The 27244-nt window shown below is 33.8% G+C and overlaps 3 protein-coding genes across 4 annotated transcripts; 2 read left to right on the top strand and 1 right to left on the bottom strand.

The window, feature by feature from the left end:
• Window positions 1-3206: 3206 nt before the first annotated feature.
• Window positions 3207-15978, top strand: LOC122607802 (carboxypeptidase SOL1). Its single transcript, XM_043780851.1, has 15 exons — window positions 3207-3434; window positions 5169-5244; window positions 5355-5450; window positions 5641-5671; window positions 5778-5834; window positions 6314-6409; window positions 7610-7732; window positions 10348-10452; window positions 10976-11022; window positions 11397-11522; window positions 11711-11813; window positions 12615-12677; window positions 13195-13278; window positions 13679-13742; window positions 15454-15978. The coding sequence occupies exons 1-15, from the start codon at window positions 3329-3331 to the stop codon at window positions 15753-15755; spliced, it is 1479 nt and encodes a 492-aa protein (XP_043636786.1). The 5' UTR covers window positions 3207-3328; the 3' UTR covers window positions 15756-15978.
• Window positions 15979-17419: 1441 nt separating this feature from the next.
• Window positions 17420-22634, top strand: LOC122607552 (dehydrogenase/reductase SDR family member 12). Of its 2 annotated transcripts, none has more exons than XM_043780545.1 (10): window positions 17420-17515; window positions 17620-17681; window positions 19127-19246; window positions 19408-19507; window positions 20223-20303; window positions 20564-20613; window positions 20712-20880; window positions 21453-21509; window positions 22031-22152; window positions 22280-22634. In XM_043780545.1, the coding sequence occupies exons 1-10, from the start codon at window positions 17429-17431 to the stop codon at window positions 22482-22484; spliced, it is 1053 nt and encodes a 350-aa protein (XP_043636480.1). In that variant the 5' UTR covers window positions 17420-17428; the 3' UTR covers window positions 22485-22634. The 2 variants fall into 2 exon arrangements, with proteins under 2 accessions (XP_043636480.1, XP_043636481.1); XM_043780546.1 differs by having other exon boundaries at window positions 20712-20862.
• Window positions 22635-25804: 3170 nt separating this feature from the next.
• LOC122608195 (embryogenesis-like protein) lies at window positions 25805-26524 on the bottom strand. Its single transcript, XM_043781281.1, has one exon. It carries the CDS (start codon window positions 26404-26406, stop codon window positions 25963-25965), a length of 444 nt encoding a protein of 147 aa, XP_043637216.1. The 5' UTR covers window positions 26407-26524; the 3' UTR covers window positions 25805-25962.
• Between the last annotated feature and the right edge of the window lie 720 nt (window positions 26525-27244).

Consider the following 27244-nt stretch of genomic DNA (forward strand, 5'->3'; position numbering starts at 1 on the left):
TTGTCTAGTGAATTAGACGTTGGAATATCATGGATGAAGGCATTCAGAGCTAAACAGACTGCTGTGAAGATTCTAAGGGGTGACTATAAAAATCAGTATACAATGTTAAGAGATTACTTAGAAGAGTTGAGGAGGTGCAATCCTAACACAACTGTTAGACTAGATCTAGAAAGGCCTGCAGACACTAATTCTGAAACCAGACAGTTCAAGAGGGTATATGTATGTTTAGGTGCTTGTAAGGAGGGGTTCAAGGCAACACAGAGAGAGATCCTTGGGTTAGATGGTGCCTTCATGAAGGGTTCATTCCCTGGTTGGGTTCTAACTGCAGTAGGTTTGGATCCAAATAATGGGATTTTTCCACTTGCTTATGCTATTGTTGAGGCAGAGACAACAATGTCTTGGGCTTGGTTCTTGACTTGTTTAGGTGAAGACTTGGATATGTGTCCACAGTCAAACTTCACCTTCATTACAGATAGACAAAAAGTTAGATCTTTAACTTTGTTGTTTAATTTATATAACACAAACATATAGAATATATAGTTGTTACTTTTTTACATAACTATGTTTTTTAATTTACAGGGTATTATACCTGCAATTGCAAGGGTGTTCCCATGTGCAGAGCATAGGTACTGTTTGAAACACATTCATGAGAACATGAAGTTGCAATGGAGGGGCAAAGCATTCTAAGGATTTACTATGGAAAGCTGCTAGTGCTACAACAGTAGCCCAATTTACAAGGGCAATGGAAGAGTTGAGGAGGCTGAACCAACCTTGCTATGACTGGCTATCAAAAATCCATCCTAGGCATTGGTCAAGATCCCACTTCACAGGTAGTTATTGAACATTAAGATTAATGAATATTATTACATTTCATATTATGCGACTATTATATATATTTATGTAATAGGGAGGGCAAAATCAGATGTTTTATTGAATAATCTTTGTGAGGTTTTTAATAGTAGGTTACTTAAGGCCAGGGAAAGTCCAATAATAACATCCTTAGAGTTCATTAGAGAATACATGATGAAGAGGAACAGTATAGTACAATTAGAGATAGACAAAGCTACTGGTCCATTGACTCCCACAACCACTAATTTGTTAGAGAATATAAAAAAAGAAGTAACTAGGTATAAATGTATTTGGGATGGAGGAGTAGGATTTCAAGTCAGTGGTCCATGGGAGTTAACATGTATGCCATGTAAGCATGTCATTGCTGCACACAACAACATGTCCACCAATAGTATGACTGTTAGCATTCCTGAAACATGGGTTAACTCATGTTATTGGCTATCTACATGGAAACAAGTGTATTCTTTCAAGATAAGAGGTGTTACTGGTCATCCATGTGGCCTAGGTCATAAGCAACAATATCCATCACCCCTCCAGTCCATCATAATCCGGTTGGCAGACCAAAGAAAAAAAGAAAGAGGGCATTTGATGAGGAACCAATGGTTAAGGGTTCTGGTAGTTTGTCTAGGAGACTGAAGTCAGTTACTTGTGGATTGTGTGGTAATCTAGGCCATAACTCAAGAAGTTGTAAGGATCAGGGCGGAAATGTAGAGGCAGGGCAAGGTAGCAGAAGAAGAAGGGCACAAGGAGGTGAACAAGTGACTCAAGGAATGGGAACAAGTCAGCATGCATCACAAAACCAGTCCCAACCACAACCAAATGCAACTCCAACCCAGTCCCAACTACAACCAAATGCAACTCCAACCCAGTCCCAACCACAACCAAATGTGACTGTAACCCGGTCCCAACCTCAAACCCAACACCAACCACAACCAACTCAATCCAATGTCCAACCCCAACCTCAAACCTACTCACAACCACCACCAACTCACACCCCAACCCAGTCTCAAACCAATCAGCCACATGCTCAATCTCAACCAATGGAAAGAGTAATGCCTCAGTCACCAGTCAGGTTCACAAAGAAACAAATTGCAACTGAAAAAGGGATACAAGTTACCAAGAAGACTGTCAAGAAGACTACCAAAAAGACTACCAAGAAGTGAAGACTGAACTTATGCTTTTTATGTTTCTATGCTTTTGAACAATGTGTTTAACTTATGTATGACTTTTCTGCCACTATCTTTTGGATGGCTTTGTTATGATGAATGACTTTGTTTTAGTTATGTATGACTTTGGATGGTATTTGTATGTGTTTAATCCACTATCTGGTTATTTACATTGTATGCATTTTCTAGTTATTTGTTTCTGAATTGTGGTCAATTAAGATAGATGTTGTATGTAGTTATTTACCATATTTACTTTGTATGCATTTCTAGTTATTTGTTTCTGAATTGTGGTCAATTAAGACCATGTAGTTATTTACCATATTTTTCTTCATTCATTACCAGAAAACTTACAATATTACACAAAATAAAATTTTCATACTTTTTCTTCATTCATTACCAGAAAACTTACATTACATAAAATATAGATTACACTAAACCACATTATTTTAAACTAGTAAAACAAAAAGAGGACTACAATAACAATACCTGAAAAAAAAAGATACATCTTTAACTTCTTGTTTTCATCATTCTTCTTTTTAAGTAGATGTTCAAGTTCATTCTTAGACCTTAAAAGACCAGGAATAATCTCAATCAAACGTGGGCACATAACTGGGTCATACCAACCAATAAACCTGCAATTCGATCCTCTTTTTGGACAAGCATAACCGGGATTTCGATCTGTCCAGGAGGTCCGAATGATAGCTATACAACCACATGAACAATTAACCATAATGATTTATCACTTATATAAAAGACCTAATTTTTTTTTACTGTAGAGTGTAGATGGAGATGATGAAGAAAGCAGATGAAAGAGATGGAGGAAAGATAAAGAAGAGAGAGACATAGAAATAATTATTCAACTTTTATTTATTTTTATTTTTTTAGATCATTATTGTGTGGTTGGGGTTTTAAAAAGTGTGACACAAGGTAATGACCAGGTTGCCCATGGTGTGCATCTCACGTGACCCACCTTTGGACGTCCGTTTGGGTCGTGGACCAAATATGTTAACGGAATTCCATACTTAGGGATGAAAAACGTAATTTCGTGAAGTCAGGGATGATACTTGAAAGTTGGTGCAAACCACATGGACGAAAAATGTAATTAACTCTAAAAAATAAAAAGAAAGAAAGTAGTGATAAATTAAAATACGCGACTGTCACGTGTTCTGTTTCTTTTGAACAAATTTTTGTTTCCCTTTTTTCTCCAGCGATTTGTTCTTTTAACCAAAAACCAAACACCAACATGAAGAAGAAGATGTGATCGAACACACACACACACACAAAGTTTTTTTTTTTATAAAAAGATTGATGTTATGGCCCATTTATCATCATCATTATTATTACTATTTCTTTTACTTTTTTTCTCTTTAAATTTGCTCCAAACTGCCATTGCCAGAGGCGGTCAACGTCTCCATTCAGGTCAGACCCTCCACTCTTTTTTCTTGAATTTGAATTTAAAAACCTTCTTGGTTGATGATTTCAAGTTGTATCTTGCTTGTAATCCAATTTTGTATATATATATATATATACACACATGTTCGATGTTGTGTTTGTTATGAGTATTGGTTGTGTGTAACTAATTATGCTTATGTAAGGTTTTTGAAGATATAGATATACATATAGATATAGTTTGTTTGCCCATCAATTTCAATGTGTTTTGTCAGGATTAGAGGGGCTTGGCTCTCACAAATGAGGTTCATTGTGGAAACCCGGAAATTCCTTAGATGCTTACGGTGTCACATATTGCGTTTTCTGATTTTGATATGGTCCTACAAACACATTTTGTTATTTCATTTTAAGAAAACTACGCAAAATCTTGAGTTTGATCTTTTGACTAAAGGGACACCCGTCATAGAAGTATATCATCGAATCTCTTGATGGTTTTTTTCTCATACGGTAAGCCCTTTTGAGAAGCTCCTTTAATGTACTTTAGGACTCGTAGTGCAATACTCAAATGAGATTCACAAGAACCAACTTGGTATGTTTGCAACTAATGAGATATGTGGTCGAGTTACTATGAGGTAGTTAAGTCCGCCAAACTTCCAATGTATTGGAAGAAGCTTTTAAGATTTGGATCAATTCGAGTGTTAACTGGCTTTTAGTCTACCTGGTCATCGTCGTCATGAACTTCTAAGGCATTTTTTTCATTGAGCAATTGAATTTTTATTTTTAGGTTGTGCAACTTCATCAACCTTGAGATAGATAATGATGATGATGATAATGATGATGATGCTAATATAGTGGTATAACACTAGTAACAACTAAGATGTGAGATCCACCCAACTAGTAGTCTTACTTGAAGTCATACTGCTCTTGAATCAATTATCATATCTTGTGCTAAAAAAGACAGAATCGTAAGAAGATTGCAGCTTGACATATAGGTTTAGAATAGTTTAAAGAACTTTTAGGCTCATATAAAACAGAAAGGGAGGAAGATCTAATAAGTTGCTAAGGCCACTTAGTGTGGTTTAATTCCCATCTGCAATCGTAATATGAGGTGAACTATTGGATATCGGCCTTGACTAAAACAGACTAGTAACACCTAAATCAACTATCATGGATCCAGAGACCAGCTTTGACTAACACAGATGGAATGAACGAACTCTTTATAGTTGGGTTTTGGACATAAACTATAATATTAGTTTGCACGGTATCATATTTTGACAAGTTTTACCACATCAACTATTAAGGATACTATTCACTATACGAAGGATAAAAGAAAATTGTATCGGGAAATTTACAATGTTACAATGTACATGTATTTCATAGATATGAAAACACTTAAACTTGCTTAAATAGTACTGTTGTGTCGCTTGTATTAAAAATCTTTAGTCTTTTGAGCTCAAAAAAGTAGAATGATTTCTGCTTGGAATTCATGATCACAATTTGTGACTCAGCTATAGCAGCAAGTGACTATAGTATGTTGATATGTTTATATGCATTTAAAGCACCATCATGTAAAGTGACCCGCACTTGACTCCTTACATACAAAACTATATCGACCTAAATTCACCAGAGATATATCCTGCATTCAAATCATGTTCACCATCAATTTTGAATATAATATGACCTCAGGAACAACATTTATGCAACAACAAAGAAAAATGTTTGCTTTTGATATTTCACTATATCTTGTTGAATTATGATTGACAGGTTTTGTGGATGAAAGATATGCTGCGTCAGGAAGACATTTGTCTGAAGAAACTGAAGAAAACCACTTCCAGAAACTGTATTCTAAATTGCCATAAGTTAGCAATATTTTTTTTAACCATATGGTTAATTCTCCAATAGGCTGATGTGGATTTACTTTTGGCGAATTTTTGAATATTTGCAACGCAGAAATACTTTAGCACATGGGTATATGACTAATTCTGATATTGAGAAGGCTATCAAGGCATTCCATGGTAGATGTGGTCGCATATCCAGGGTATACAGGTGACTTATCCTATATATAGGTCGCGTATTTTTTTCTGATTTACTAGAAGATAAACATTGGATACGAGTTCATATTGCTGTCATTATTTTGGAAGTTATAGCTACTAGTGTTTAAATGATGTATGTGTAAATGTGTAATTAGCTGACTCATTCTTGATTCTCTCTATGAGGGCATCTAATCATACACCAGTATCGGGAAGAGTGTCTTAGGAGTTCCATTGGTAATATGTTGACTCCACCTGTATGACATTTCTTATTTAATTATCTCTTTCCATTTAATTGAAAAAGTTTTATATCCTTATACTTTCATCTAAATATATAATTCAGTGGGCAATGGAAATCTCCAACAATCCCGGGAAGGAAGAGGCTAAACCTGCTTTCAAGGTGATAATATTCCACAATGACTTGCACATGTGTTTTTAGTATGCATCTTTTTGTGCATTTTGTCTGCATTTTTCACCTTCATTTTTCTTATAATCAAGATTTTCATTACGTTAGTTATTGGTCTGTCAACTTTTTTTGAAGTTGATTCCTTGATATCCTGCATCTTTCATGGCCATAATTTAATTTTCCTTTATACCATTTTTTTGGTTGAAGGATCACCCTGGTTAGATTTTATACTAAATAAAAAGTTTCCGTAAAAGTAATGTGGCTGCATGCTACATTAATTCATATATACGACAAGCTCTATTTATGTGAATAACAACCAAAACAATAATCTAGATTGGGTTTTAGGCGTGCCCATGCAAACCCCATTACATCAATCTTTAAACCATAATCAGTTTCGTTCCAGAAGATATCATTAGTTTCAACACATACATGATTTTTATGAGATTAATTGGTCTATATCTTGGATATTGCAGTTTATAGGTAATGTGCATGGAGATGAACCTGTAGGCCGTGAACTTCTTTTACTTCTAGCAAATTGGCTGTGTGACAATTACATGAAAGATCCCTTGGTAACCTCGTCTACTTTTCTAAATTAATTCCTGTTCCATCTCAATTGTTTTGTGTTTGGTATCCAATCTTAGCGGATTTTGCTGACTATGAAATGAAATTGCTCTGGTTGCTTAATCACTTAAGAAGTCCTTAAGTGTAATGGGAATGGATATTTGATTCCTGATGGTTTCATGTTGATTTGGATATTTTGGATGTGTACATTTGGTGAATTAGTGACTTTTTCTATAATTTCTGTAAGATATAAAACAATTCCTTCAAATAATCAAGTGACTAACATGTTAGTTGGTAGGTAACTGAGAGCAGAAAGGTGATGTAACAAGTTGGTGTTGCTCTCTTTTACAAACCTATGCTAGTACAATACTGGCATTTAACTTTTGTTGAATACTTTTCGTTAAAATTTGTAATATAACTTGTAACAATTTTAGTTTTTTGTTTCCTTTTGAAAAAGTTCATAATTTAATCTACAATATTCTACTAAATGATAAATAATATCTAATTTCTGAACTGGTATGCAATATGTTTAAGTATTTGGGAAAATTCATTTAACAAACCCATCAAATATACAAGTGCAAATCATTTGGTACAAGTAGACAAGTAGTTTAACACGAATATAAAGGTATTATGTACAATTAGTTAACTGTAAATCAACGACACAAACTTTATATGCTTTGTTTTTTTTTCCCACAAACACGTGGCTCATTGTTCTCAACTGCATCCACACTATCAGCATCTTTGACCAAAAAAAATTACTTTTATTAAGAGAATTAACTTTCCCTCCTGAGACACTTTCTACTAATCCTCCTAGTACCATAACATCATTACTAGAGTAATCCATCAATTGTTTCTCTTCATCTGATCTTTTAATTGTGTCATACATCATAAATTTGTTGTTAGAAAGATACATAGGAGGATATATTACTACTCATTAACAACCGTGTACTAATCAGATACAATGCCACTTATTTGCCACATTGGCCACCTCTCAATTTTATTAGCAAATTTAAGGATAAATCCGCTGTTTGATTTCCATATAACTCTTAGAGAATCCATGTATATTCCTTTATATACCCGCCTCGTGCTTGTTTTCCATGGATCATCATGGCACTTCTCAACATTCTAGTTTTTCTAAGCTCTGCTAAGCATCTTCATTGCTATAATTGTCGGCGGTATTCCTAATTTTGATTAACTGTTTATTGCAGGCAACACTAATTGTTGATAATGTGCATCTTCACATCCTCCCGTCAATGAATCCAGATGGGTTCTCTCTGAGAAGACGTGGAAATGCAAATAATGTTGATCTCAATCGTGATTTTCCAGATCAGGTATTTTCATTTTTGCCTCACTTTGTTTTCCAGAGTAATACTATTCTAGTTTACTAAATCCCAAACCATTTTTACTTGTGATTGGTTTTTTAGAGGATTTCCTAAACTTTCACTTGAAGCATCCATTAAAATCTATTTGATACGAAGAATCCATTACTTGTTACTTGTAACTACAATATTTTCTAACATATGATATGCATCCCTACTCATGTAAAGTAAATCTTTTCATTCTTAGTTACTTCTTCTCCGGCGAACAACCACCGCCACCACCTCCGGCGACATCTCCGGTGACTTTCTGGCGAGAATCAGGTTCGTTCTCGGGTGGATACGGTACGGGCTAGTGGCCCTCATCCGTTCTAAACTGGATGTCAAGGGACGCATATGGGAATCGTATGGATTTGATGGGCGGCGATCCAAGAGATGGTGATGGTTTGCTATGGTACGGGCGAAGCCCTTGCTGCTGGTGCCGGCGCCATGGTTGGGGTGGTCGGAAATGGTGGTGGCTGGTGGTGGTTGTCTCGCCGGAGAAGGAGGTGGTGGCTGGCGGCGGCAGTCTTGCCAGAGAAGAAGCAGACTGCTGGTCGGAGAAGGAAGAAGAAGGCTTGATCTGATCCGTCCAAGATTTGATCCAACGGTTGTGGAGTGTACATTTGTACTTTTTTTCCATGTGTACTCAAATTAACTTTCCTCTAATTATATATATATATATATATATATATGTTAGTTTATGGACTTTTAATGCATCAAAATGAAGATTTTAAGTGTTCTCACTGTGTTCTCATTCTAAGGTGTTAGATATTAATTCACTAATCCATGTTAACATGAAGTTTAAGGGTCGTTATGCTATTAGTTTATGTATTTAGAGTCATGGATGTAAAGTTTATAAGTTCAGGGGTCTAGTATGTCAAGATTAAAGTTAGTAACCGAATAGTAGTTATATTCGGTTATAGGAAGTTATTTATGGAAGGGTGTGACTTTTGGGAAAAGTCACAATGGTAGTTGTGTATGGAAAGTTGTGACCTTTCATGAAAAGGCACAATGGTTAGAAATATGTCTATATATAGAAGTGTCTACGCATTGTAATTGATAACAGAATTCACATATACAAAGTGGGAGTTTGTGTTTGTGAGTTTTGTTCATAGACATGTTTGATTAGGGCCCGAGATGATCCGGATGGGCCAACAATGGTATCAGAGCGTCAGGGGCTTGATCAAACCAGAAACAGATTCTTAGGAATCGTTTCTTTGATCAAAAGAAGATCAACAGAGATAGATTGATTTAGAGAAATCAATCAAGAGATAACAGTTTGATCAGGGTATCAAATTGACAGGCGGTTCAGGGAATCGTTCAAAGAAGAATTTGTCAAGAGATGATCAATAGAGAGAGATTGATTCAGGGAATCAATCTAAGAGAAAACATATCGAGAAAGAGAACAGATTGATTCAGGGAATCAATCAAAAGAAGACCGACGATTCAGGGAATCGTTCCAAATTAGAAAGAGAACCGATTGATTCGGGGAATCAATCAAGAGAAGAAATTGATTAAGGGAATCAATTAATGGAAGAAACTGACCGTAGGCATTCTGGTCAGAAAGAGATACAGAAGAAACCAACCGTGGGCATACCGGTCAAAATGGGTTAGAGATACCCAAATTCGAATCAGAGAAATTGAATAGAGATAGAGACATAATCGATTTAGTGTGAATCGATTCAAAGAAGAGACAGAGATAGTTTTTGATCTAGTCATCAAGATTGTATCAAATTCAAGACAATGTTCAATTAACAGAACTATTGAATGAAAGAGTAAAAGATAGAGAAAGAGACATACCGGTTGTGTGAAGGAGAAACCGCCGCCGTTGTGTGACTCGACAGAATACAAGAGAAAAGGAGAACAGCCCGGTGTTTGAAATCATTCAAAAGGGAGATTGATTCAGAAAGTGGGTTTTATTACAACAGGGGTCAGGGGAACAAACTAATGGAAAAATACATTGCAACACATAATCAGAGAAAGTAAAAAAGAAAGAGAAAAGGAAAGACGACTAACCAGTTGCTTTATATCATCAGAGAAGAAGAAACCGCCGTGGAGTTCGCCTACTAGTAAAAATTGGCTAGAAAATAGAGAGAGAATTCAATTGAATAAAGATTGAATCTGAAAAGAAATAAAGAGAAGAAAGAATAAAGTCTACAACCGAATGGAAGTTATTTTCGGTTAGGCAGTTATGTTGTGAAGGGACATGATGTTTAGAATAGTTGTGTCTATTAGAAAGTCATACCAATTCGTGAAGAGGTATGATGGTTCGTATATGTCTGTTGTAAAAGTATATATATCCATGTAAACATACTTTGTAAACTAGCATGATTTAAAAAGAAGAAAAGTGCAGAGTGTGTTTTAGTATTGTTATTCGTTCGACAGAGAGGGACCAACATAAGGGTGTTCTTATTTGATTGGACCCCTATAAATATATCTTTTATATAAATATATGTATATATATATAATATGGAAAGGTGACATTTTGTATTCTATGGTTTTCATAATATAGTTTCGTTTTTCAGTTGATTTACTTACTGCTAAAATCAAATAGCAATTAACTGGCCTTACAATGCTACATGTTTCAGTTCTTTCCAATGAATAATGATCTCGACGAACGACAACCCGAGACAAAAGCGATCATGAGATGGATAAGAAGTATACGTTTCACGGCTTCTGCAAGCCTTCATGGGGTAATGAATCTGAAACTTCTTTTGACATCAGTAACAGAGAGAGTATGTGTGTGATATTTTATGCTATATGAGTGAAGTTGTGTTATGGGCTTGTGGTTTTTTCACATGGCTCAAGAAACAACTACTTTGCCATACATATTTGATGTTTTGCTTACATAATTCACAGTGCTTATATTTGTTAGTTATATGCACAGTAATTTAGGCCCAGGATTCAGTTACTGTTAAGGAATGAAGTATTATTGGACCACCAAGTATGAATGTGTCCATATGATTGTCAAGGAGAATATACCAAATAAACTTTAGGAAAGACCTCTACTTTCCTCAGGTTAACTGAGCAACTTGCCCTGTTACGCAGATATACAATGTGTTGGCTTGTGATCCAATCAAATTTCTCAAATTGAAAGATTCACCATTTCCCATAGATATAGACTTCATGTCCTGAAGTTTCAAATTTGATGTTTAATGCTTCCACTAAATAATTGTATATCATGAAAGCTTCAACATGTATATTGTTGTTTTTCAGGGAGCCCTTGTTGCTAATTATCCATGGGATGGGACCGAAGATAAAAGGCAAGTTTTCTAAATCATGCAAGTATGCAACATTTGTATACTTCTTTATATATAGATGTTCATTTTCCAGGTATAGGGTAGGTCTTTTTACATATCTCGATGTTAATTAACTAAACGTCGCCTTTGGGCATAATTCTAGGATATAATGCTTTTAACATGTAAATGTATGAAGTGAAGATTAGTTCTTGGATCTATTATAGTATTATGTTCACTACAAGCAACATTTTTTTGGATTTAGATACGATTATGCAAAAAAGTTTCATTGTTTTAGTTTCAATACTTGATATCATTCTATAGCATGGAGTCACCCTAAGTTCGCTAGAATTTAGAGTCATATCATCATATATTGACATTATTTTTCCTAACAATTTCAGCAAAAGTTACTATGCATGTCCTGATGATGAAGCTTTTAGATATATGGCAAAGTTGTATAGTGGCTCTCACATTAACATGTCTCACAGCAACGAATTTGAAGCAGGAATCACAAATGGTGCTCATTGGTATGCTATTGATAAACTAGAATTGTTCATAAAAATTTTTGTGAAAGCTTTACTCTTCATGCTTCACATTTCAAAACGTGGCATTTGAACATAATTCGATTGGATTTTTGTCTGTAAAGATTGCAAAACAAAATAATTCTACATTTGTCTGTCTCGTTTACTGTTTATCAATTCCATTATACTGGCAGGTATCCCATATATGGTGGCATGCAAGACTGGAACTATATTTATGGTGGATGTTTTGAACTGACATTGGAGATCAGTGACAACAAATGGCCTCCTGCTAATGAGGTCTGTTTATCATTATTATGATAGAGCACACCGGCTATACATGCATAGCATGATTTGATGTATTCCTTAATAAATTTAGCTTAAATCGGTAAAATTAGGTTGTGGATATCTTAAATGGGTGAATTCAAGAATATCAAACTAAAAGTAGAATGTGTAATATTGAATCATTCACAGTATTAAATTTTTTGAGCATATAACTTCCTGTAACACTTTATTTGATTAATTTAGTCCTTTTATCATGGTAATGTAGTTTTCTAATATGCTAAACATTAATCAAGGAATGTTAGAGAACAAACACAAAGTCTTGTGGGTAAACTCAACCCAGCCCGTTTTATCCCGTCATAGAAGATCATCTTCATGTGAAATCATTTTGACTTCTTACAAAGCCTGCCCATCTTGCAACCTCTAGTGTTCAGACATGCATCCCCTTAGCAGTTATATGAACACTAAAAAGATCATTATGTGTTTGACCAAGGATAAACTCTTAACGACTTTCCTAACATGTTAATAGTTTCTGATCACATAGATGCCTTGTATGGCCCATTCTTGATTATGGGGTTGGAATTATATAATTTCAGTATGACGTGTATAGCTGTTTTTTTAAAGAGGACTGTCATACATACCAAATGCTGATGCGTAGAATGTTCATGTGTGTGGCATAAAAGAAGTGATACTAGTGTATGTTCACTGGACTTTCAAAGTATAGCAATATAAGCATCGACTTTGTTATGCTTTGGTTTGAAGAACCATTCTAATTAGTCTTGAACAATTTTACATATTCATATCCTTTACCATTTGCAGCTTCGTTCGATATGGCAATTCAACAAAAAGAGTATGCTTAATCTTGTTGCCAGCCTTGTGAAGGTAATTTTTCACGTTCTTAGTAAATGTCTACCCTGATCTTTATCTAGTCTATATCTTCTTCCAAATGAAGTAATCTTGTTAGGCGGAAGAGATAATATGGTCGTTCAACTATCATACATCTTAGAACGATGTCAATTACATTATCTCGTGCAACTTACTCAAATTAACTAACACAAAAAACGAGTTGGCAAATATTAGCAACGTTTTTGATCATCTGGATCATTAAGGATTTATATTAAGTCGTTTAGTTATAATTGTGCAGTGAGGTAATCTGATACAGTTCTATAAGAGTGTAAGTTTGTGGTTCATATGTTTTTTTATAAGTGAGTAAATTACAAAATGATGGAAGTTCAGGGATCAATTTGTCTACTTCAGAAATTATGTACCTGCTTTTTGTAGCTTTGCAGCTTGAGATGTTTGACATTTATTAGATAAATATAATTGTTATTTTTTCTCAAATCAGCAAATGATATGTTTACTCATAAACTCTTGCTACGCGCAATTGATCATTGTGTAGTCAGGAATACATGGAAGGATCTTTTCATCAGATTGTGGAGAGCCTTTGTCTGCATCCATTGCAATAAAGGGTATTAATTACACGGTATGTTCACTCATAATCTCTTCCTCTTACATGTGTGATCACCGTTTTCATATCTGAAGTAGAGCATTAGAGGTGGAAACCTCAGTTTATGTACTTTTGAACAGACATATTTGGGTTATGTTAAATCATTAGCAGGTCAAATGGGAAAACATAAACATATTTTACACAAGGGAAACATGTTAAACAGGTCAAGAGTCACCAAAAACACATCAATCAGTGTAGTCGTTTTTGTAACGACTGTCAAAGGTGTTATCATATTTCCATTTAGAGTTTTTGTAAAAGAGTTTTCGTCTATAATTGTAATTATTATATTTGATGACATGATGGGAGTATCTAACATCTTGATACTTCACCCAATTGCATGTCCGCTTGACACCTTTGATAAAATGATGATGTACAGATCAAAGCAAGGGAAAGCTTAGCTGACTATCATCGGTTATTGGCCCCTGGACACCAGTATGAAGGTACTGTTTATGACTTTACACTTCCTTTTGTTACTGTAAATTCTCTCCTGCATGCCTTCACAGAAATAATTCTCTCTTTGATATCATATACAATCCTTTATTCTTCTATTTAAGAGTTAAATGCATGATTGGTCCCTATGGTTTGTTCATTTTTGCAATGGGTGTCCCTTTTCAAGTTCAATAGCAATTGGGGTACGTAAATCAAGAATTTTTTGCATCCTTGGTCCAAAGTTAATGGATCTGTTAGTAAGGGTCATTATCTTCATGCAAGATTGGTCCCTGCACGTGAGGGGCACGTAGGCACTTGACGACCTTCATTAACGAATCTGTTAGTTTTGAACCAAGGATGCAAACAATTCTTGAAAAGGGACCCCCATTGCAAAAATGAACAAACCACATGGACCGATTATGCATTTAACTCGCTATTTAAATTAGTAAAATAGATGCTTATAATTATCTGATATTTAAATTATTCCAAGAAGCTGACATGTATTCTCATATATCTAAACAATGAAGTTTTATGTATTGCCCAATTTCTATCAAAAATCTTTCAGAATTTCACATGAAATGGCTTCTTTTACTATAAATATTGTTCACAATGAGATATACAATAGAGTTGCTAGCTGTCATACCTAGCTGGCTAGCTGCTATATGACCATAGAAGTTCTATCGGTAAAGAATCAGTCTTTGACTTTTACGATTCAATAAAAGATTTGTTCACTCAACATACTGAAGTTATTGTATAGATCTATTAGATATAGGATTAATTGACAACACTTCCGTTTATATGCTTTAATCAAACTCTATGTTAATTTGGGGAGGAAAAAGCTATTGTTCCATCCTTGTAGATCTTGGCAAGTTATTTTTTTGGCACTTTACTATCATATACATTTACTATGCCATGAGGCTCAATTGAGTCGCTTGCCCATTGGTCCCACCTTCTAGTACACATCTTAATGTTAAAAATAACGACTGCCCACGTAAAGTTTTCTTTAAAACAATTATATTCTTATCAAAACCAATGGCAATGGGAAAAGGTGGTTGAAATAACCATATTGAGTGAAACTTGTTTCTCCCAACAAATGGGCATGTTAAAACTGATTATGTGAGTATCAGATCTCATAAGCTGCTGTAATATAACATGTTTGTGGAGATGGTGCTTGGATATGGTTATGCTATTTAAAGGTTGAAAAATATGATAACAGGTTCTTCAGTGTTGGACAAAATTTTAATTCAAGGAACTATTGGATTAATTTGATCAAAATAAAAATGCTTGTATATTATTAAGTATTCAAATTCAAAAAAATGTTTATTATACTATCAACTATAAAAACAAACTTTTTTAAATTGTTGCATTTACTACTTACTCATATTAAGATAGGGAGTTCTAATAATAATGTGTCACATCACTGAGTTCCATGTTTGTTTGTTATGTTATAGTATTAATGATGATTAACAAAGCAAATGCGGAATTTGAAAAGAGGAATATATAAGTTATGCAAGTATTTCTACTCCATGAATGTAACTAATTATAGACCTAATAATAATCAGGTAATAAAAACCATGATCAATCTATAAAAAAAGCAAATAGTTCATTTTTATTACTTCAAGTAGCTATGATTAGATCAATTTATAAAGCAGATCCCAACAACTTAAATTTGTACGGTTATATGAATTCCTGTAACTAAAACCAATGTCTTCTACATTTCAGTTGTGGCGACAATGCCTGGTTATAAGACACGAAGCACGACTATCCTAATGCGGGAAGAAGCAATGATGGTAGATTTCATACTCGAACCAGACGTTACCCAGGCCGATAGTTTTTTACCAAGTCGCTGCAGCAGCAGGAACTATTTTCATATAATGGATGTTATATCAAAGCCTCAATTGCAGATATCCCTAACTTTACTTTTAGTTTTGGCTTTTCTCTATTTCTTAATGAAGAGAAAAGCCATCGTCAACCATTTCAAAGCACGAAGGGCCAAAGGACAAAGACGAGGGTCTGCAGTATAAAGTTTGTTCTATTGAACCACCTTGTAACTGTAAGAACTATAAAGGTGTACATTTTGTTTCTCTTTATACACACTTTGATGGTTGTCTGAAACTTTTAACACACATGTGATAGAATCTAAAGGACCATGATATAGCTTGAAAAAGAGAGACATGAACATATAATTCGTTGTAGTAACCTAAAGATTATCAGTGATAGTATAGATTTATTTATATGATTTTTATACTTCCATTTGTTCTTTGAGTCACTCGGCTGGCCTGCGTGTTTATGTAAAAAGATTGGGATGTGATTTGTACACCACCGTATTTTGACCGTACACCACTAATCATGCTATATAGTATTGTATTGTACAACATTCTAAAGCACATTTAGTGGTGTATGGTCAAAAACAGGTGGTGTATAGATCACCACCCAAAAAGATTGGACGTCCTTGTTGATCATCAATTTTAGGAGACTGTTAATTTTATATACAAAAATTAATGTATGTTAACCATAGCTTTAGAACTATGGTTAGCAAGATCTTAGAAAAAAATGATAGTCTTACACGTCTCACCTTTCACGTCTTCCCTTTTAAACATTTTGTGTAACCAAGCTTTTGATTAAAAGTTTGTTTAAGCAAGTTTTTGATTTCTAAATTTGTTTAAACATTTTATATATTCCAGACTTTTACTTCTTTAAACCTTAAACTTTGTTTGATGTAAAACCTACTTTTTTGTGAGATTATATAAAGCATGCATGTACTTGCTAATGTTGGTTTTCATTCAGACATAGTTATGAATTATGAATTTTTTATGAAGATAATTAAGAAAAAAGTTGAAAATATGTATGTATGTAGGTTGCACGTTATACTAGTCACTGTAATTTTGGAATTTGAGCTGTGAAGTTGTTCATTGCTCTATTATGTTAGTTTTTAATTGTTTATTATGATTTAGTAAGGAATGATAAATCCTTCTAATTAAATCTCTTAAAAGTTCCTCTTAACTAAAATCAAGAGTTAAATTTAGTGGAATCTATTTGTCATGATTCAGTTTTATGGGCTTCTAAGAAGATTTTTAAAAGGATCTTTAATACTAAATTTTTTCATGTCTTTTGTGATACCACTCTTTCAAATTCCAAAATTAAGTGATTAGATTAAGTTAAAACAGGAATTTCAATATTTCTAAAAAAAAAACTCCTTTCAATACTTCTAAAAAAACTCTTTTATTATGCTACCACTAAACTTAACAAATCATTAATTAATTCCTCTTCTATCAACCCCGATAGAGTATTATTAAAAATGAAAAAGAGAAATTAGAAAAGGATTTGCTAACTAGTGCCCCTAATGCACTAGTTAAGAAGCATTTAATAAACTTGTTATTTCTTTATTAATCAAAAAAATATATTTAATGTATATTAATTCAACCTAACAATTTCTATTTTTAAATGAATAATTAATACATATTTTCATATTTTAGAAAAGTTAGACTTTAATAAAGATTTCAGTAAATGTTTTTTAACTAATGTACTAGGACACTAGTTAGCAAATTCCGATTAGAAAATATATGGTAAAGTGATGATATACGTGGACATAACAAACTTCAATGATACAAAATGTGAATTCAAAACATCATCAGTCAAAACTTGTAACACCAAGATTCTTGGAAGACAGAAGTAGTCTCTCTAAAACCAAAAGCAAATGCAATCCACAACATCAAAACCAACAATTTCGCTACGCATTAACGTTCGAATCTCGCTTGGATTACTTGCAATGTTCCTCGTCAAGGTCCATATATATATTTTCTATATCATTTTTGCATGAATAAAAATTGTCAATAACATGGCGGCGCTATTTTAAGTTAATTTTCTTTATACTTTCGGAAATTACAGGCATGGAGAGCAACTGCTTTCGGTGTTTATGGGTATCTTAATTTCACAAAATCTGGCTTCTTGTAAGTCACCGGCCAATCCACTCCCATTTATTTCCATCTAAATGTCCAGAGTATATGATGTGGGGTTGGCTTCTTACGTTGTAAGTTCAGGGATCAATTCTTGACAGAGGCGTATTTAGGGGGTGTACAAAAAAGATTTTGCGTTTTCAAAATAGATTATGTGTCTTCAAAACTGCGTTTTGAAAAAGCAGGCAGGTACATGCTTCTTCAAAAATACGTTAAAATAGCAGATAATCATTTTTTCACACAAACATTTTTTTAGTTTATTTGCGTTTTATGAACGTAATAATCAGATAATCACACAAAACGCATTCCCAAACACCCTCTTAGGATTTTATGCAAGTAATGTAGGATTTTATGGATTTTATAGAATTTTATGGGCGAATTTATCTATCCATTCAATTTGTCAATTCAGTCACTTAATCGTTAAAAAAAAAAAAAAAACAGACCGAGTTTTCTAATTAAGAGATATGCCGTTTAAAAAGACAATATATGATGTAATTATAAAGAAGCTGTGTTTTTTTTTTATTATTACTGTAATACTAAGCATGACAATGTTTTGTTCTAACACACACTTGACATGCTATTAGCCAAGATTTGAAACCCTAAAATTATCTTTATTAACGTTAGCAAGATTGGGTATTGGTTTTTTTTTTTTAAAAAAATACTTAGGATGCTTTTATAATTGTAGAAAGACTGGAAGTGTTTTCTAGGAAGTTTTTCTAGAATAGTTTTAGGATAATGATAAATCAACTTAATTTAAAGATATATTTAATAGTAAGATAATGACATGTGAAAAAATCATGAGGCAAGATTAAGAAAAAGAATTAGTATAATCCACATGTCAAATTCTAAAAGTTTTATGTTATTTTTAGGCATAGTTAAATTAATTAATCATTTTCTTAGTTTTTATTGGATAATAGAAAACCTTGTTTTACAACTTATAACTACATATTGGAAAACTCAATTTTATGGTTTTCTAGATATTTTCCACTTTCACAATGGAAAACTCCTTTTGTTATCCAAACTTGCAATTAAATGCGTTTTTAATATTTTCAAGAGTTTTCTAGGAGTAATAGACCATTTTCTTTTTCCTGACCATAAAATACGAAAAATTAGTTAAAGTTTTATGTAACTAATGACACCCTTAGCATCTTAAGATTGATTTGTTTAAACAAAGCAACAATTAAAAGTGTATGTCCACTATAGATGCGATTGTAAGGCTGCTAAGTTCTGATAGACATAATTTGGTTTCAGTTTCTATGATTTTAGTGTTCGTAAACAATGGATTACGAGTATACTTGATCTTCCATTTTGCTGCAATTGCTAAGAATTCTGTGTTTGAAAGCTGTATTCTCATCATGCTTTACTTTCTGGTTCTCAAAATTTGAATTTTGTAATATGATGATTCGGCACATTTGTTCATATTTTGGTTAAACTTACAGAGAACACTCAAAAAGTTTCAATCCAGAGGATGTGGCAAGACGAATCGATGGAAAGAATTGCATAGTAACCGGAGCTAACTCTGGGATTGGTTATGCCACTGCCCATGGTCTTGCATCCAGGTGTTTTATCTTGATCTGAAAGTAGTCCATTTTCATAAAATGGCAAAATTGCCAGGCTGGGTGGAACATGTTCAGCTGATTCCGAAAATCTTAATTATCCAGTTAAGAAGAGTGATTTTATCGCTCATAGTTTGCCATGTTTTGCTTTATTTTGATACCAGAGGAGCAACTGTCTATATGGTCTGTCGAAATAAGGAAAGGGGTGAAGTTGCTGTCTCAGATATTCAAGCAGCCACCGGTAACCAAAAAGTTTACTTAGAGGTATGATTATTGGCTTTACCTTTATCTCTATGGTAATCTTGTAAGTTGTAACCTAAAATAGAAGTCCAGTTTTGATGTTGAAGTGTCGAATGATTCTTTATGTGCCTGCGCATCATTCATTGTTATCATGTTATTTATACCACATTTATTAGGAATCTGAATGAAAATTACTAAGTTGATCAAAAATTTTCAAAATCATAAATTGACTATAGCTTTTGGATAAACTGTGTGATTCTTTGTGACAAGTATATGTTTTTCCTCTAGTACAAATAGGCAGTCCGCATTTGAATTTGACAATAGTCATTCTTCCAAATATAACAACTTTACAGTTCCGACTACAAAACATTCTAGGTGATGTACATATTAAAGATGGAAACAGGCAGGTCGGATAGATTGGGTAATGGGTCAAAAACGGGGTTTTAGTTCAGTAACCTAGGAATCTAATTTTGTTAAATCCGTTGATTTAGGATCCATGAAGCATTCGAATTCACATTGGGCCAGTTACGATCATTGTAACCCATTTGTCTACCAAGGTTTTAAAGGAAATTCCGTTTGATTCTTTGTAGATAATTACAACCCAAAATTGACCTATTTGTAGTCAAATATAACCAAATGTCCACATCTAATACTTATTAGGCAGATTGATCTCCTGCATTGCGATAATAGAAGCCATTAGTACTTACAACATGTAAACCACCTCATATTTGGCTTGCAGGTCTGCGATCTATCTTCTGTCAATGAGATCAAGTCTTTTACTTCCAGATTCAGGACAAAGGATGTTCCCATTCATGTGCTGGTAACTCCTAGCCCATTATTTTTCTTATTGATTCTGTTTTTTTTTTTTTTTTTCTCACAAGGAAATCAACTTAACAAGATAAAATTGCTTTTGTGGATGGATAGTTTCATCTTCAGACATCCTTTGTTTTTAGACCCCGGATTATGGTCTTTTTTCATTTGCTATTTTACTCTTACCAAGTTACCATACGGTTTAATACATTCAAATACAAAATAATATTTTATCAAATACACCATAACATGTTGGCTGATCTTCTTTAGGTGAACAATGCTGGTTTACTTGAGAACAAGAGAGTAACGACATCAGAAGGGTAATTTATCTTTTCATTTGATGAACATTTTTTGTCTTCGTAGCTATTTGGTTGATCCTTTTATTTCATTTTATCTTATTTGTTACACTAAAAAACAGGTACGAAATGAATTTCGCTGTGAACGTACTAGGGACTTACAGCATGACAGAACTGATGCTTCCCTTGCTTGAGAAATCTCAGCCTGATGCTCGTGTCATTACAGTATCCTCAGGCGGAATGTATACATCTCCTTTGACCACAGATTTACAGGTGCATAGAGATTCTCAGGTTCCATTTCCTGTTTCCGTTCCCATTGTAGGTCTCATTTCTGTCATTTGAAACCCACAAATGAGAAATGATCTGCAGAGTGGTGATAAAATGGGCAGTACTGGTCAAAAGGGTCAAACTAGTACTGATCGGGAAGGGTCAACAAGAAATACTTCTACTTCTCTCTTTTTTAAATTCTTGGTGTGTCAAATATAATCAACTAAGGGCCTTTGGCCTGAAGTATCAAGGTGACACGGTAACTAAGAGGTTGTCGGTTCTCGTTCTCTCTGTATTTGAGACGTTATTCACTGTTCAAAAAATAACTGTGTGGAATTTGATTACTAAAGCTATTATATGTCAGCAATGATCTAATATTTTAAAAAAGGCAACTAGCATCAAGCATACACTTTAAGAAGGCCCCACTCTGTTTAGCCCCTTTGGCCCGTTCTTGTAAAACCCATTAGGGATAAAACATAACCTGGCAATCAGTAAATGGCTTGTATTACCACCTCTGTGATTAAATGAATAACCTTCGTTACCGTCAGCATTTGGTACTCTTTCAATAGTTCACTGAATTTGGTGTTTTAATGCAGTTTGACAGGGGTGAATTTAACGGGGCCGAACAATATGTTCGCAACAAACGAGTACAGGTATCGTTTCTTCATGCCTGGTCTCGATATATGCGTTTTAACAACAAAACGCAAGCAAAAATATCCTATTTAAAAAACCTGGTATAAACTTAGTGCCAACCATCATAGTAGTCAAAAATATAGGTTATGTGAGATTCTTTTATTCCAAATCCGAATCATGTTTGATTAAAGAACTGCATTTTGAATGTTGCAATACAAAATCTGTAAAACTTACCCATGATTTAGTACGCGTTTTATGAAACTGCATATAATTGCAAGTATTTCACTTTTATGTAACATACTTCCTTCAGATTTCTTCTAAGGCAGTTAGTAGAAGCAGGTTGTCCTATGTTGTATAGGTTGTTATTTCCGGTAATTTGTAGTCTAAAACAAAATAAACTTAAAAGTAGATCGCTATCCTCTCTAAAGCTTGATTACCAAATTACATATGTGGAACGTATATTCATAATTCATGTAATTGTTCATGGTTCTGAAAACTATGTGTAGCTATAACATATGTAGAACGTATATTCATGTTCTAGGTAGCATTGACAGAAAAATGGGCTGAAAAATATGGCGACAAAGGGATTGGGTTCTATGTGATGCACCCTGGATGGGCTGAAACACCAGGAGTCACCAAGAGTTTGCCTAGCTTTTCAGAATCGTACGTTCTTAATCCTTTTTCATCAATAGTAAACTATCGAGTACTATTACATGTATCCATGTTGAAACCACCCGTCCAACTTTTATCAAGTAATGACCGAAAGAATTTTGTGTTAATGAATTCTCAGGTTGAAAGGGAAACTAAGGACGAGCAACGAAGGTGCAGATACTGTTATTTGGTTGGCCTTGCAACCTAAAGAAAAGCTAGTATCGGGTGGCTTTTACTTTGACAGAGCTGAAGCTCCAAAACATTTAGCATTTTCTGCAACTAAAAAATCCCACAGTGCCATCAATTCCATTATAGATACTCTTAACTCGTTTGGTAATTTTTAGATTTGGTTTTTTTTTTTTAAGCTTTTTTAACTTCTCAAGATTGAGGCATAAAGATTAGTGTATACTGGGCTCAGATAGATAAAGGAAATTTGCATGTTGTCCGTGTATTATTACATTTGACAAATAATTTGATGATGCGTTTTCTTGTTTCTTCTTTTTTGGTTTTGATAGTTGTTATGGTTTCCATGGTTGTAAGACGCTAGTTATGTAAACAAAAAGCAAGTCCGCAAGACTACCCACATACCCAACCCAACCCAACTTCCAATTTAAGACTAAATTCTCTCTTTCTGCATGTACAACTCAACTCTAATTAAATTTTCACTGAACTTAATGCTTTATTAACTTAAACAACTTGAAAATCATTAACAATTGATAAACATGAGTACAAAATATGTTAAACTTGGTGCATACACTCGTTTTGGACATGTTAAAGTTACAAAATGTGAAAATGTTTACATAATTTCAAAAGTATTTAGAATTTCCCATACATAAAATGTGTAGTTTCTAAAATGAAGGAAAGTTGGAAAAAGATAAAATAATATAAATAAATAATTATAAAAAAAAAAAACACGAAAGACAGAAGGCATGAAGACCAAAAAAAAATTAAAGGACACAGACGGGCAAAGACAGCCTAATGAAGATGAGCTTATGAAGTTCATTCAATATATGAGCACTCGGAAACACCACAAGAGCAATGCCTGAGTATAAGCCCTCATATTACAACATTAAGACATGTTATCCACACGGTATGCTTTAGACATATCAGAGCACATTCAGTACAACTTTTCCTTCAAATAACCCAAAGTGATCTGATTTAATCAAGTGTTCAGACACCTTGTCCGACAGAGTTTTGTACAGTTCACACCTTAATCAAATACCAGCAATACTCTGTTTATTATTACTTACTTCAATAGACTTTTAAAGCAAGTATATGTATTTTAGCATCAGAGAGTAGATGAAGGAAATGGAAAGGAGAACCTAGAGAATAACTCTTCTTAAGGTGTGTTTGGCAACTATCTTTTAGGAGTTTATGAGAGCCTGAACTTATGATTTTCATAAGTTCTAAGCTCATCGGCTCAGAGGTCATAAGCTTTGTTTGGCTACCAAAAACATTAGTAGCTTATGATTTCCATAAGCTATTTGAAGTAGCTTTTAGCTTGTAGCTTGTGAGATAGTCAATTACGTAAATAACCCTAACTATTACATTTCACCTATTCTAAATAATATAATATTCATAAACTACAAGCTCTATCTACTTTGGCAAACATATATACTATCAAAGGCTCAAGCTACAAGAGTACAAGCTACCAGCTTTAGCTACAAACTATTTTGGTCTTTTAAGATCTAAAAGTTCAACTCGTCACATATCCTCACACCAACTACCCATAAATATGTGTTGACAAGAATACAATATGTTGAATAATCACCATAACATCATATACTCATATACTCCCAAATATGCCTATAAAAATCACAATTCATAATCTTCGGTTCAAAGACAATCTAAATGCTAAATTTAAGCCTAGCCATGACTGACCATAATAGTCGACATTCACATCTAATGTGTAAACAAGCCAATTACCAACTATGTATTGAAATGTAAATTCCAAATGATGCGAGATTTAAGATGGACAACAGGAATACAGGATATGGCAAACCGCATATTTAGAATAGTCAATCATTAGTTCAAACAAGAAAAGCTAAAAAACAACAATCAGAACTTATAAAGCAAAAAATTTTTTGAAAAGAATCATACTCTGCAAATATGAAAGGTATAGGAAAAAGAAGATGATTCAAAAGTAGTACTGGCAGATATACCTAGAGAAAAATGCTCTGAAATATTGGATATAACTCAATAAGCACTCCACATAATAGTTGGACAAAAGAACATCCAAACTTCAAAGATCTGTTACACACTCTTAAAATGCAATCAGATGACACAAACCCTCTATATATATGTTAAATATAAGTCCTAACATACACCATTTATCAAACTTCACTACATATAAGAAACTAACTTATGGATTCAGATATCACAAAATGGTATGCCCTAATTTGTGACCATTAGCACCATTACATTAATAAATTTTTTCAAAGGATTCCTCCGGTTCATGTACACAAGCACCATCTACTTCATGTTCTCGTATAATATCAAGTGGATCACATCACACCCATATCAACAAACACATTTTTATTGATGCTACATATTACGAGAACAGATGGGGAAGCTATTAGATGATTCTGCATAATTTTCTCTTAGTAAAAAGAACTTCCACTAGCCAATTATGACCTGTGAAACTCATGAATTCAAAAATCGTAACTACTATAAGATCAAAGATATACTCATTGATTATTTTCCTTTTCCATGTGACAAACTGACAAGAGATTACAAGAAAAGACTTGAGAGTAAAAACTATACTCGCATGTTTTAAATATTTAAAGGGTTAGGACCTGGGTAGATTGGATAACGTCTTTCCATTATGTTTTTGCAATACTCAGAACTAAACAAAGATTCTAGCTACTCATCAATCATCATTTGTTGGGATCAACATGCGGGTGCAGCAGTCGTAGATAACACAAGCAAATGAATTGTGCTCTTTTAAATATATGTGTTTGTTATCGAAAAGCAATCACCAAGCACAATTGATATATGAACAAAAACTTAATTTTAAAGAATACTGAAACTACCTAACCAATCTTACAAATGTACAGGCAATTCTAGCGGACAAAGGATCATCGTTGTTAGGGTTCACTTGGATTTGCTACATAGAAAACTTACTGAATTGCAGCTACTTTTGGCATACTAAACCTTCATAAGCTTATATATAGAAAACTTAGAACATCCACAACATCTAGGTTTGTGAGTTGGTTTATAAATAGTTGTAACGCTTTATAAAAGAAGATTCCATAAAAGAATTAGTTTTATGATGACAAGTCTTGAGAAAGGTTCATGTTTATGCCTCTCTTCATAATTTTATGTCTTTATCATTCATAAAGCTCCATCGGGTTTATATATAGCGGATCTAAGTTTACACATATCACAGAAGTTCCTAAGTCGATGACACCTTCAGGGCGTCAGTTAATAAACATATATATTAAGGAAAAAGTGAGTATGAGGCTGTTATGCACCCAACTTGGGTGAAAAACCACTCACATACTAATATTTTAATATTTTAAATAAATACATGGCCCCCCATGATTTTTACCTTTTAAAAAAAGGTATGTGAGGGGTTTTTCACCAACTTGGATGCCTAACAGCCTCATATTCCCTTCCCCCATATATTAAACTATATCAACATTATTTTTCTTAAAAGCATGAATTCAACAATGATAAACATCATCATTATCATTATAAGAAACTAAGGAAGGTGATTTATATAAGTAACAAGTACAAACCATTATTTGATACATAACTCTTCATCATGAATAAAAAGATAGAAATAAAACCCAAATGAACAAACCTCATGATTAATCCATTTCATTCATTCAATTGTTCAAGTTCAGCTTTCAACTGTTCAATTTTCAACCCCATAGACCTCTGAATCACACCTCTTTCTTTTTCGGGCAATTTCGAAAGAAGCCCATCATACAAATCTAGCACATCCTTAACAACAGCTCTAGCACACTCAGCTTCTTCATTGAAATAAACAGTTTCTTTAGATTCCATTGCCATTTCAATCTCTTCTCTTGCTTCTGCAAATTTCATGTTTATTTCATCCACTACTTTGTCAGTTTCAGCATTGTAAAATCTGAATATGTTGAATGAATATGATGGTGGTGGTTTATTTTTGTTGAAAAAGGGGTTTGATAAATGGTGAAAATATTTTGGGTTTGAAAGAATTGGAGATATGGGTTTTGGACAAGGGCGAAAAGGGTGTCTTGTTATGAATTTGAAGAGAGGAATATAGATTCTTTGTTGCATTTTTTTGGGGGGATGAAAGCTCTAATTTTGGTTGATTTTTGGGGGAGATTTAAGTGCAGAGTTTGGTGAGAACTGAGAAAAAATGGTTTGGGTTGTCTTTTCAACTGGGCCTGATGCACAACATAGTTGAAATGGGCCTAAACTTTTAGGGTATTAAATTCTTTTTAAAGCGAGAAACGAAAAGGTGTTTTGTTAAACCGCTTCCAAGAGTCTTGTCGGCTTGGTGCCGATAAGTCGTCGCCAACCACACCATCCGCACGGCCTCATTGTTGTCAGCGTTTCTTGTGGTTTTAGTTTGGCAACGAGGTGGAGACAAGGTGGGGTGGGACCCGTATGACCGTTGACCAATAAAAATAATTAATTTTCTAAGAAAAAATTTGAACCAAAACGGTGTAAGCGAACTGAACAAACGATCGAGGATGGCTGTAAAATCATCAGTGTGGATTATGACCATCTAAGGAAAACAAGGATGTTTGTGTAGCCACGTAATTATCGGTATTAAAATCGTCTTGGATTTGAAAGCATGTTAAGCTACCTTGAATCAAAATAAAAAAATATAAAAAACCACTTACCGAGAAATAAAAGTAAGGACAAATTGGTTTGATGACCCCATGACAAAAAGAAAAAACAGTCTAGTGAAGTGAATGACAATAATTTTTTGTATTCTCTGGATTTTGTTTTCCTCTTGATGGTTTCAATTGGAACGCCTTATTTGTCTTTCCAAAAAAAAATGGATATTTCTAAATAAGATTATTTCTGCTTTTTTGTTCACTCGGATTAACGGACCTGGGCATGTGGTTTAATTCGATACAATTGGATTTATATATTAAAAAGAATC

This window comes from Erigeron canadensis, chromosome 7 (assembly GCF_010389155.1).
Source record: "Erigeron canadensis isolate Cc75 chromosome 7, C_canadensis_v1, whole genome shotgun sequence".
Classification (NCBI taxonomy): domain Eukaryota; kingdom Viridiplantae; phylum Streptophyta; class Magnoliopsida; order Asterales; family Asteraceae; genus Erigeron; species Erigeron canadensis.

Coding starts and splice junctions, on each gene's coding strand:
- LOC122607802 (XM_043780851.1), top strand. CDS start 3,329: ATGGCCCATTTATCATCATCATTATTATTACTATTTCTTTTACTTTTT. Junction 11,814..12,614: donor AATGGCCTCCTGCTAATGAG/GTCTGTTTATCA, acceptor TACCATTTGCAG/CTTCGTTCGATATGGCAATT. Junction 13,743..15,453: donor CCCTGGACACCAGTATGAAG/GTACTGTTTATG, acceptor TCTACATTTCAG/TTGTGGCGACAATGCCTGGT.
- LOC122607552 (XM_043780545.1), top strand. CDS start 17,429: ATGCAATCCACAACATCAAAACCAACAATTTCGCTACGCATTAACGTT. Junction 19,508..20,222: donor ACCAAAAAGTTTACTTAGAG/GTATGATTATTG, acceptor TTTGGCTTGCAG/GTCTGCGATCTATCTTCTGT. Junction 22,153..22,279: donor TTGCCTAGCTTTTCAGAATC/GTACGTTCTTAA, acceptor ATGAATTCTCAG/GTTGAAAGGGAAACTAAGGA.
- LOC122608195 (XM_043781281.1), bottom strand. CDS start 26,406: ATGCAACAAAGAATCTATATTCCTCTCTTCAAATTCATAACAAGACAC.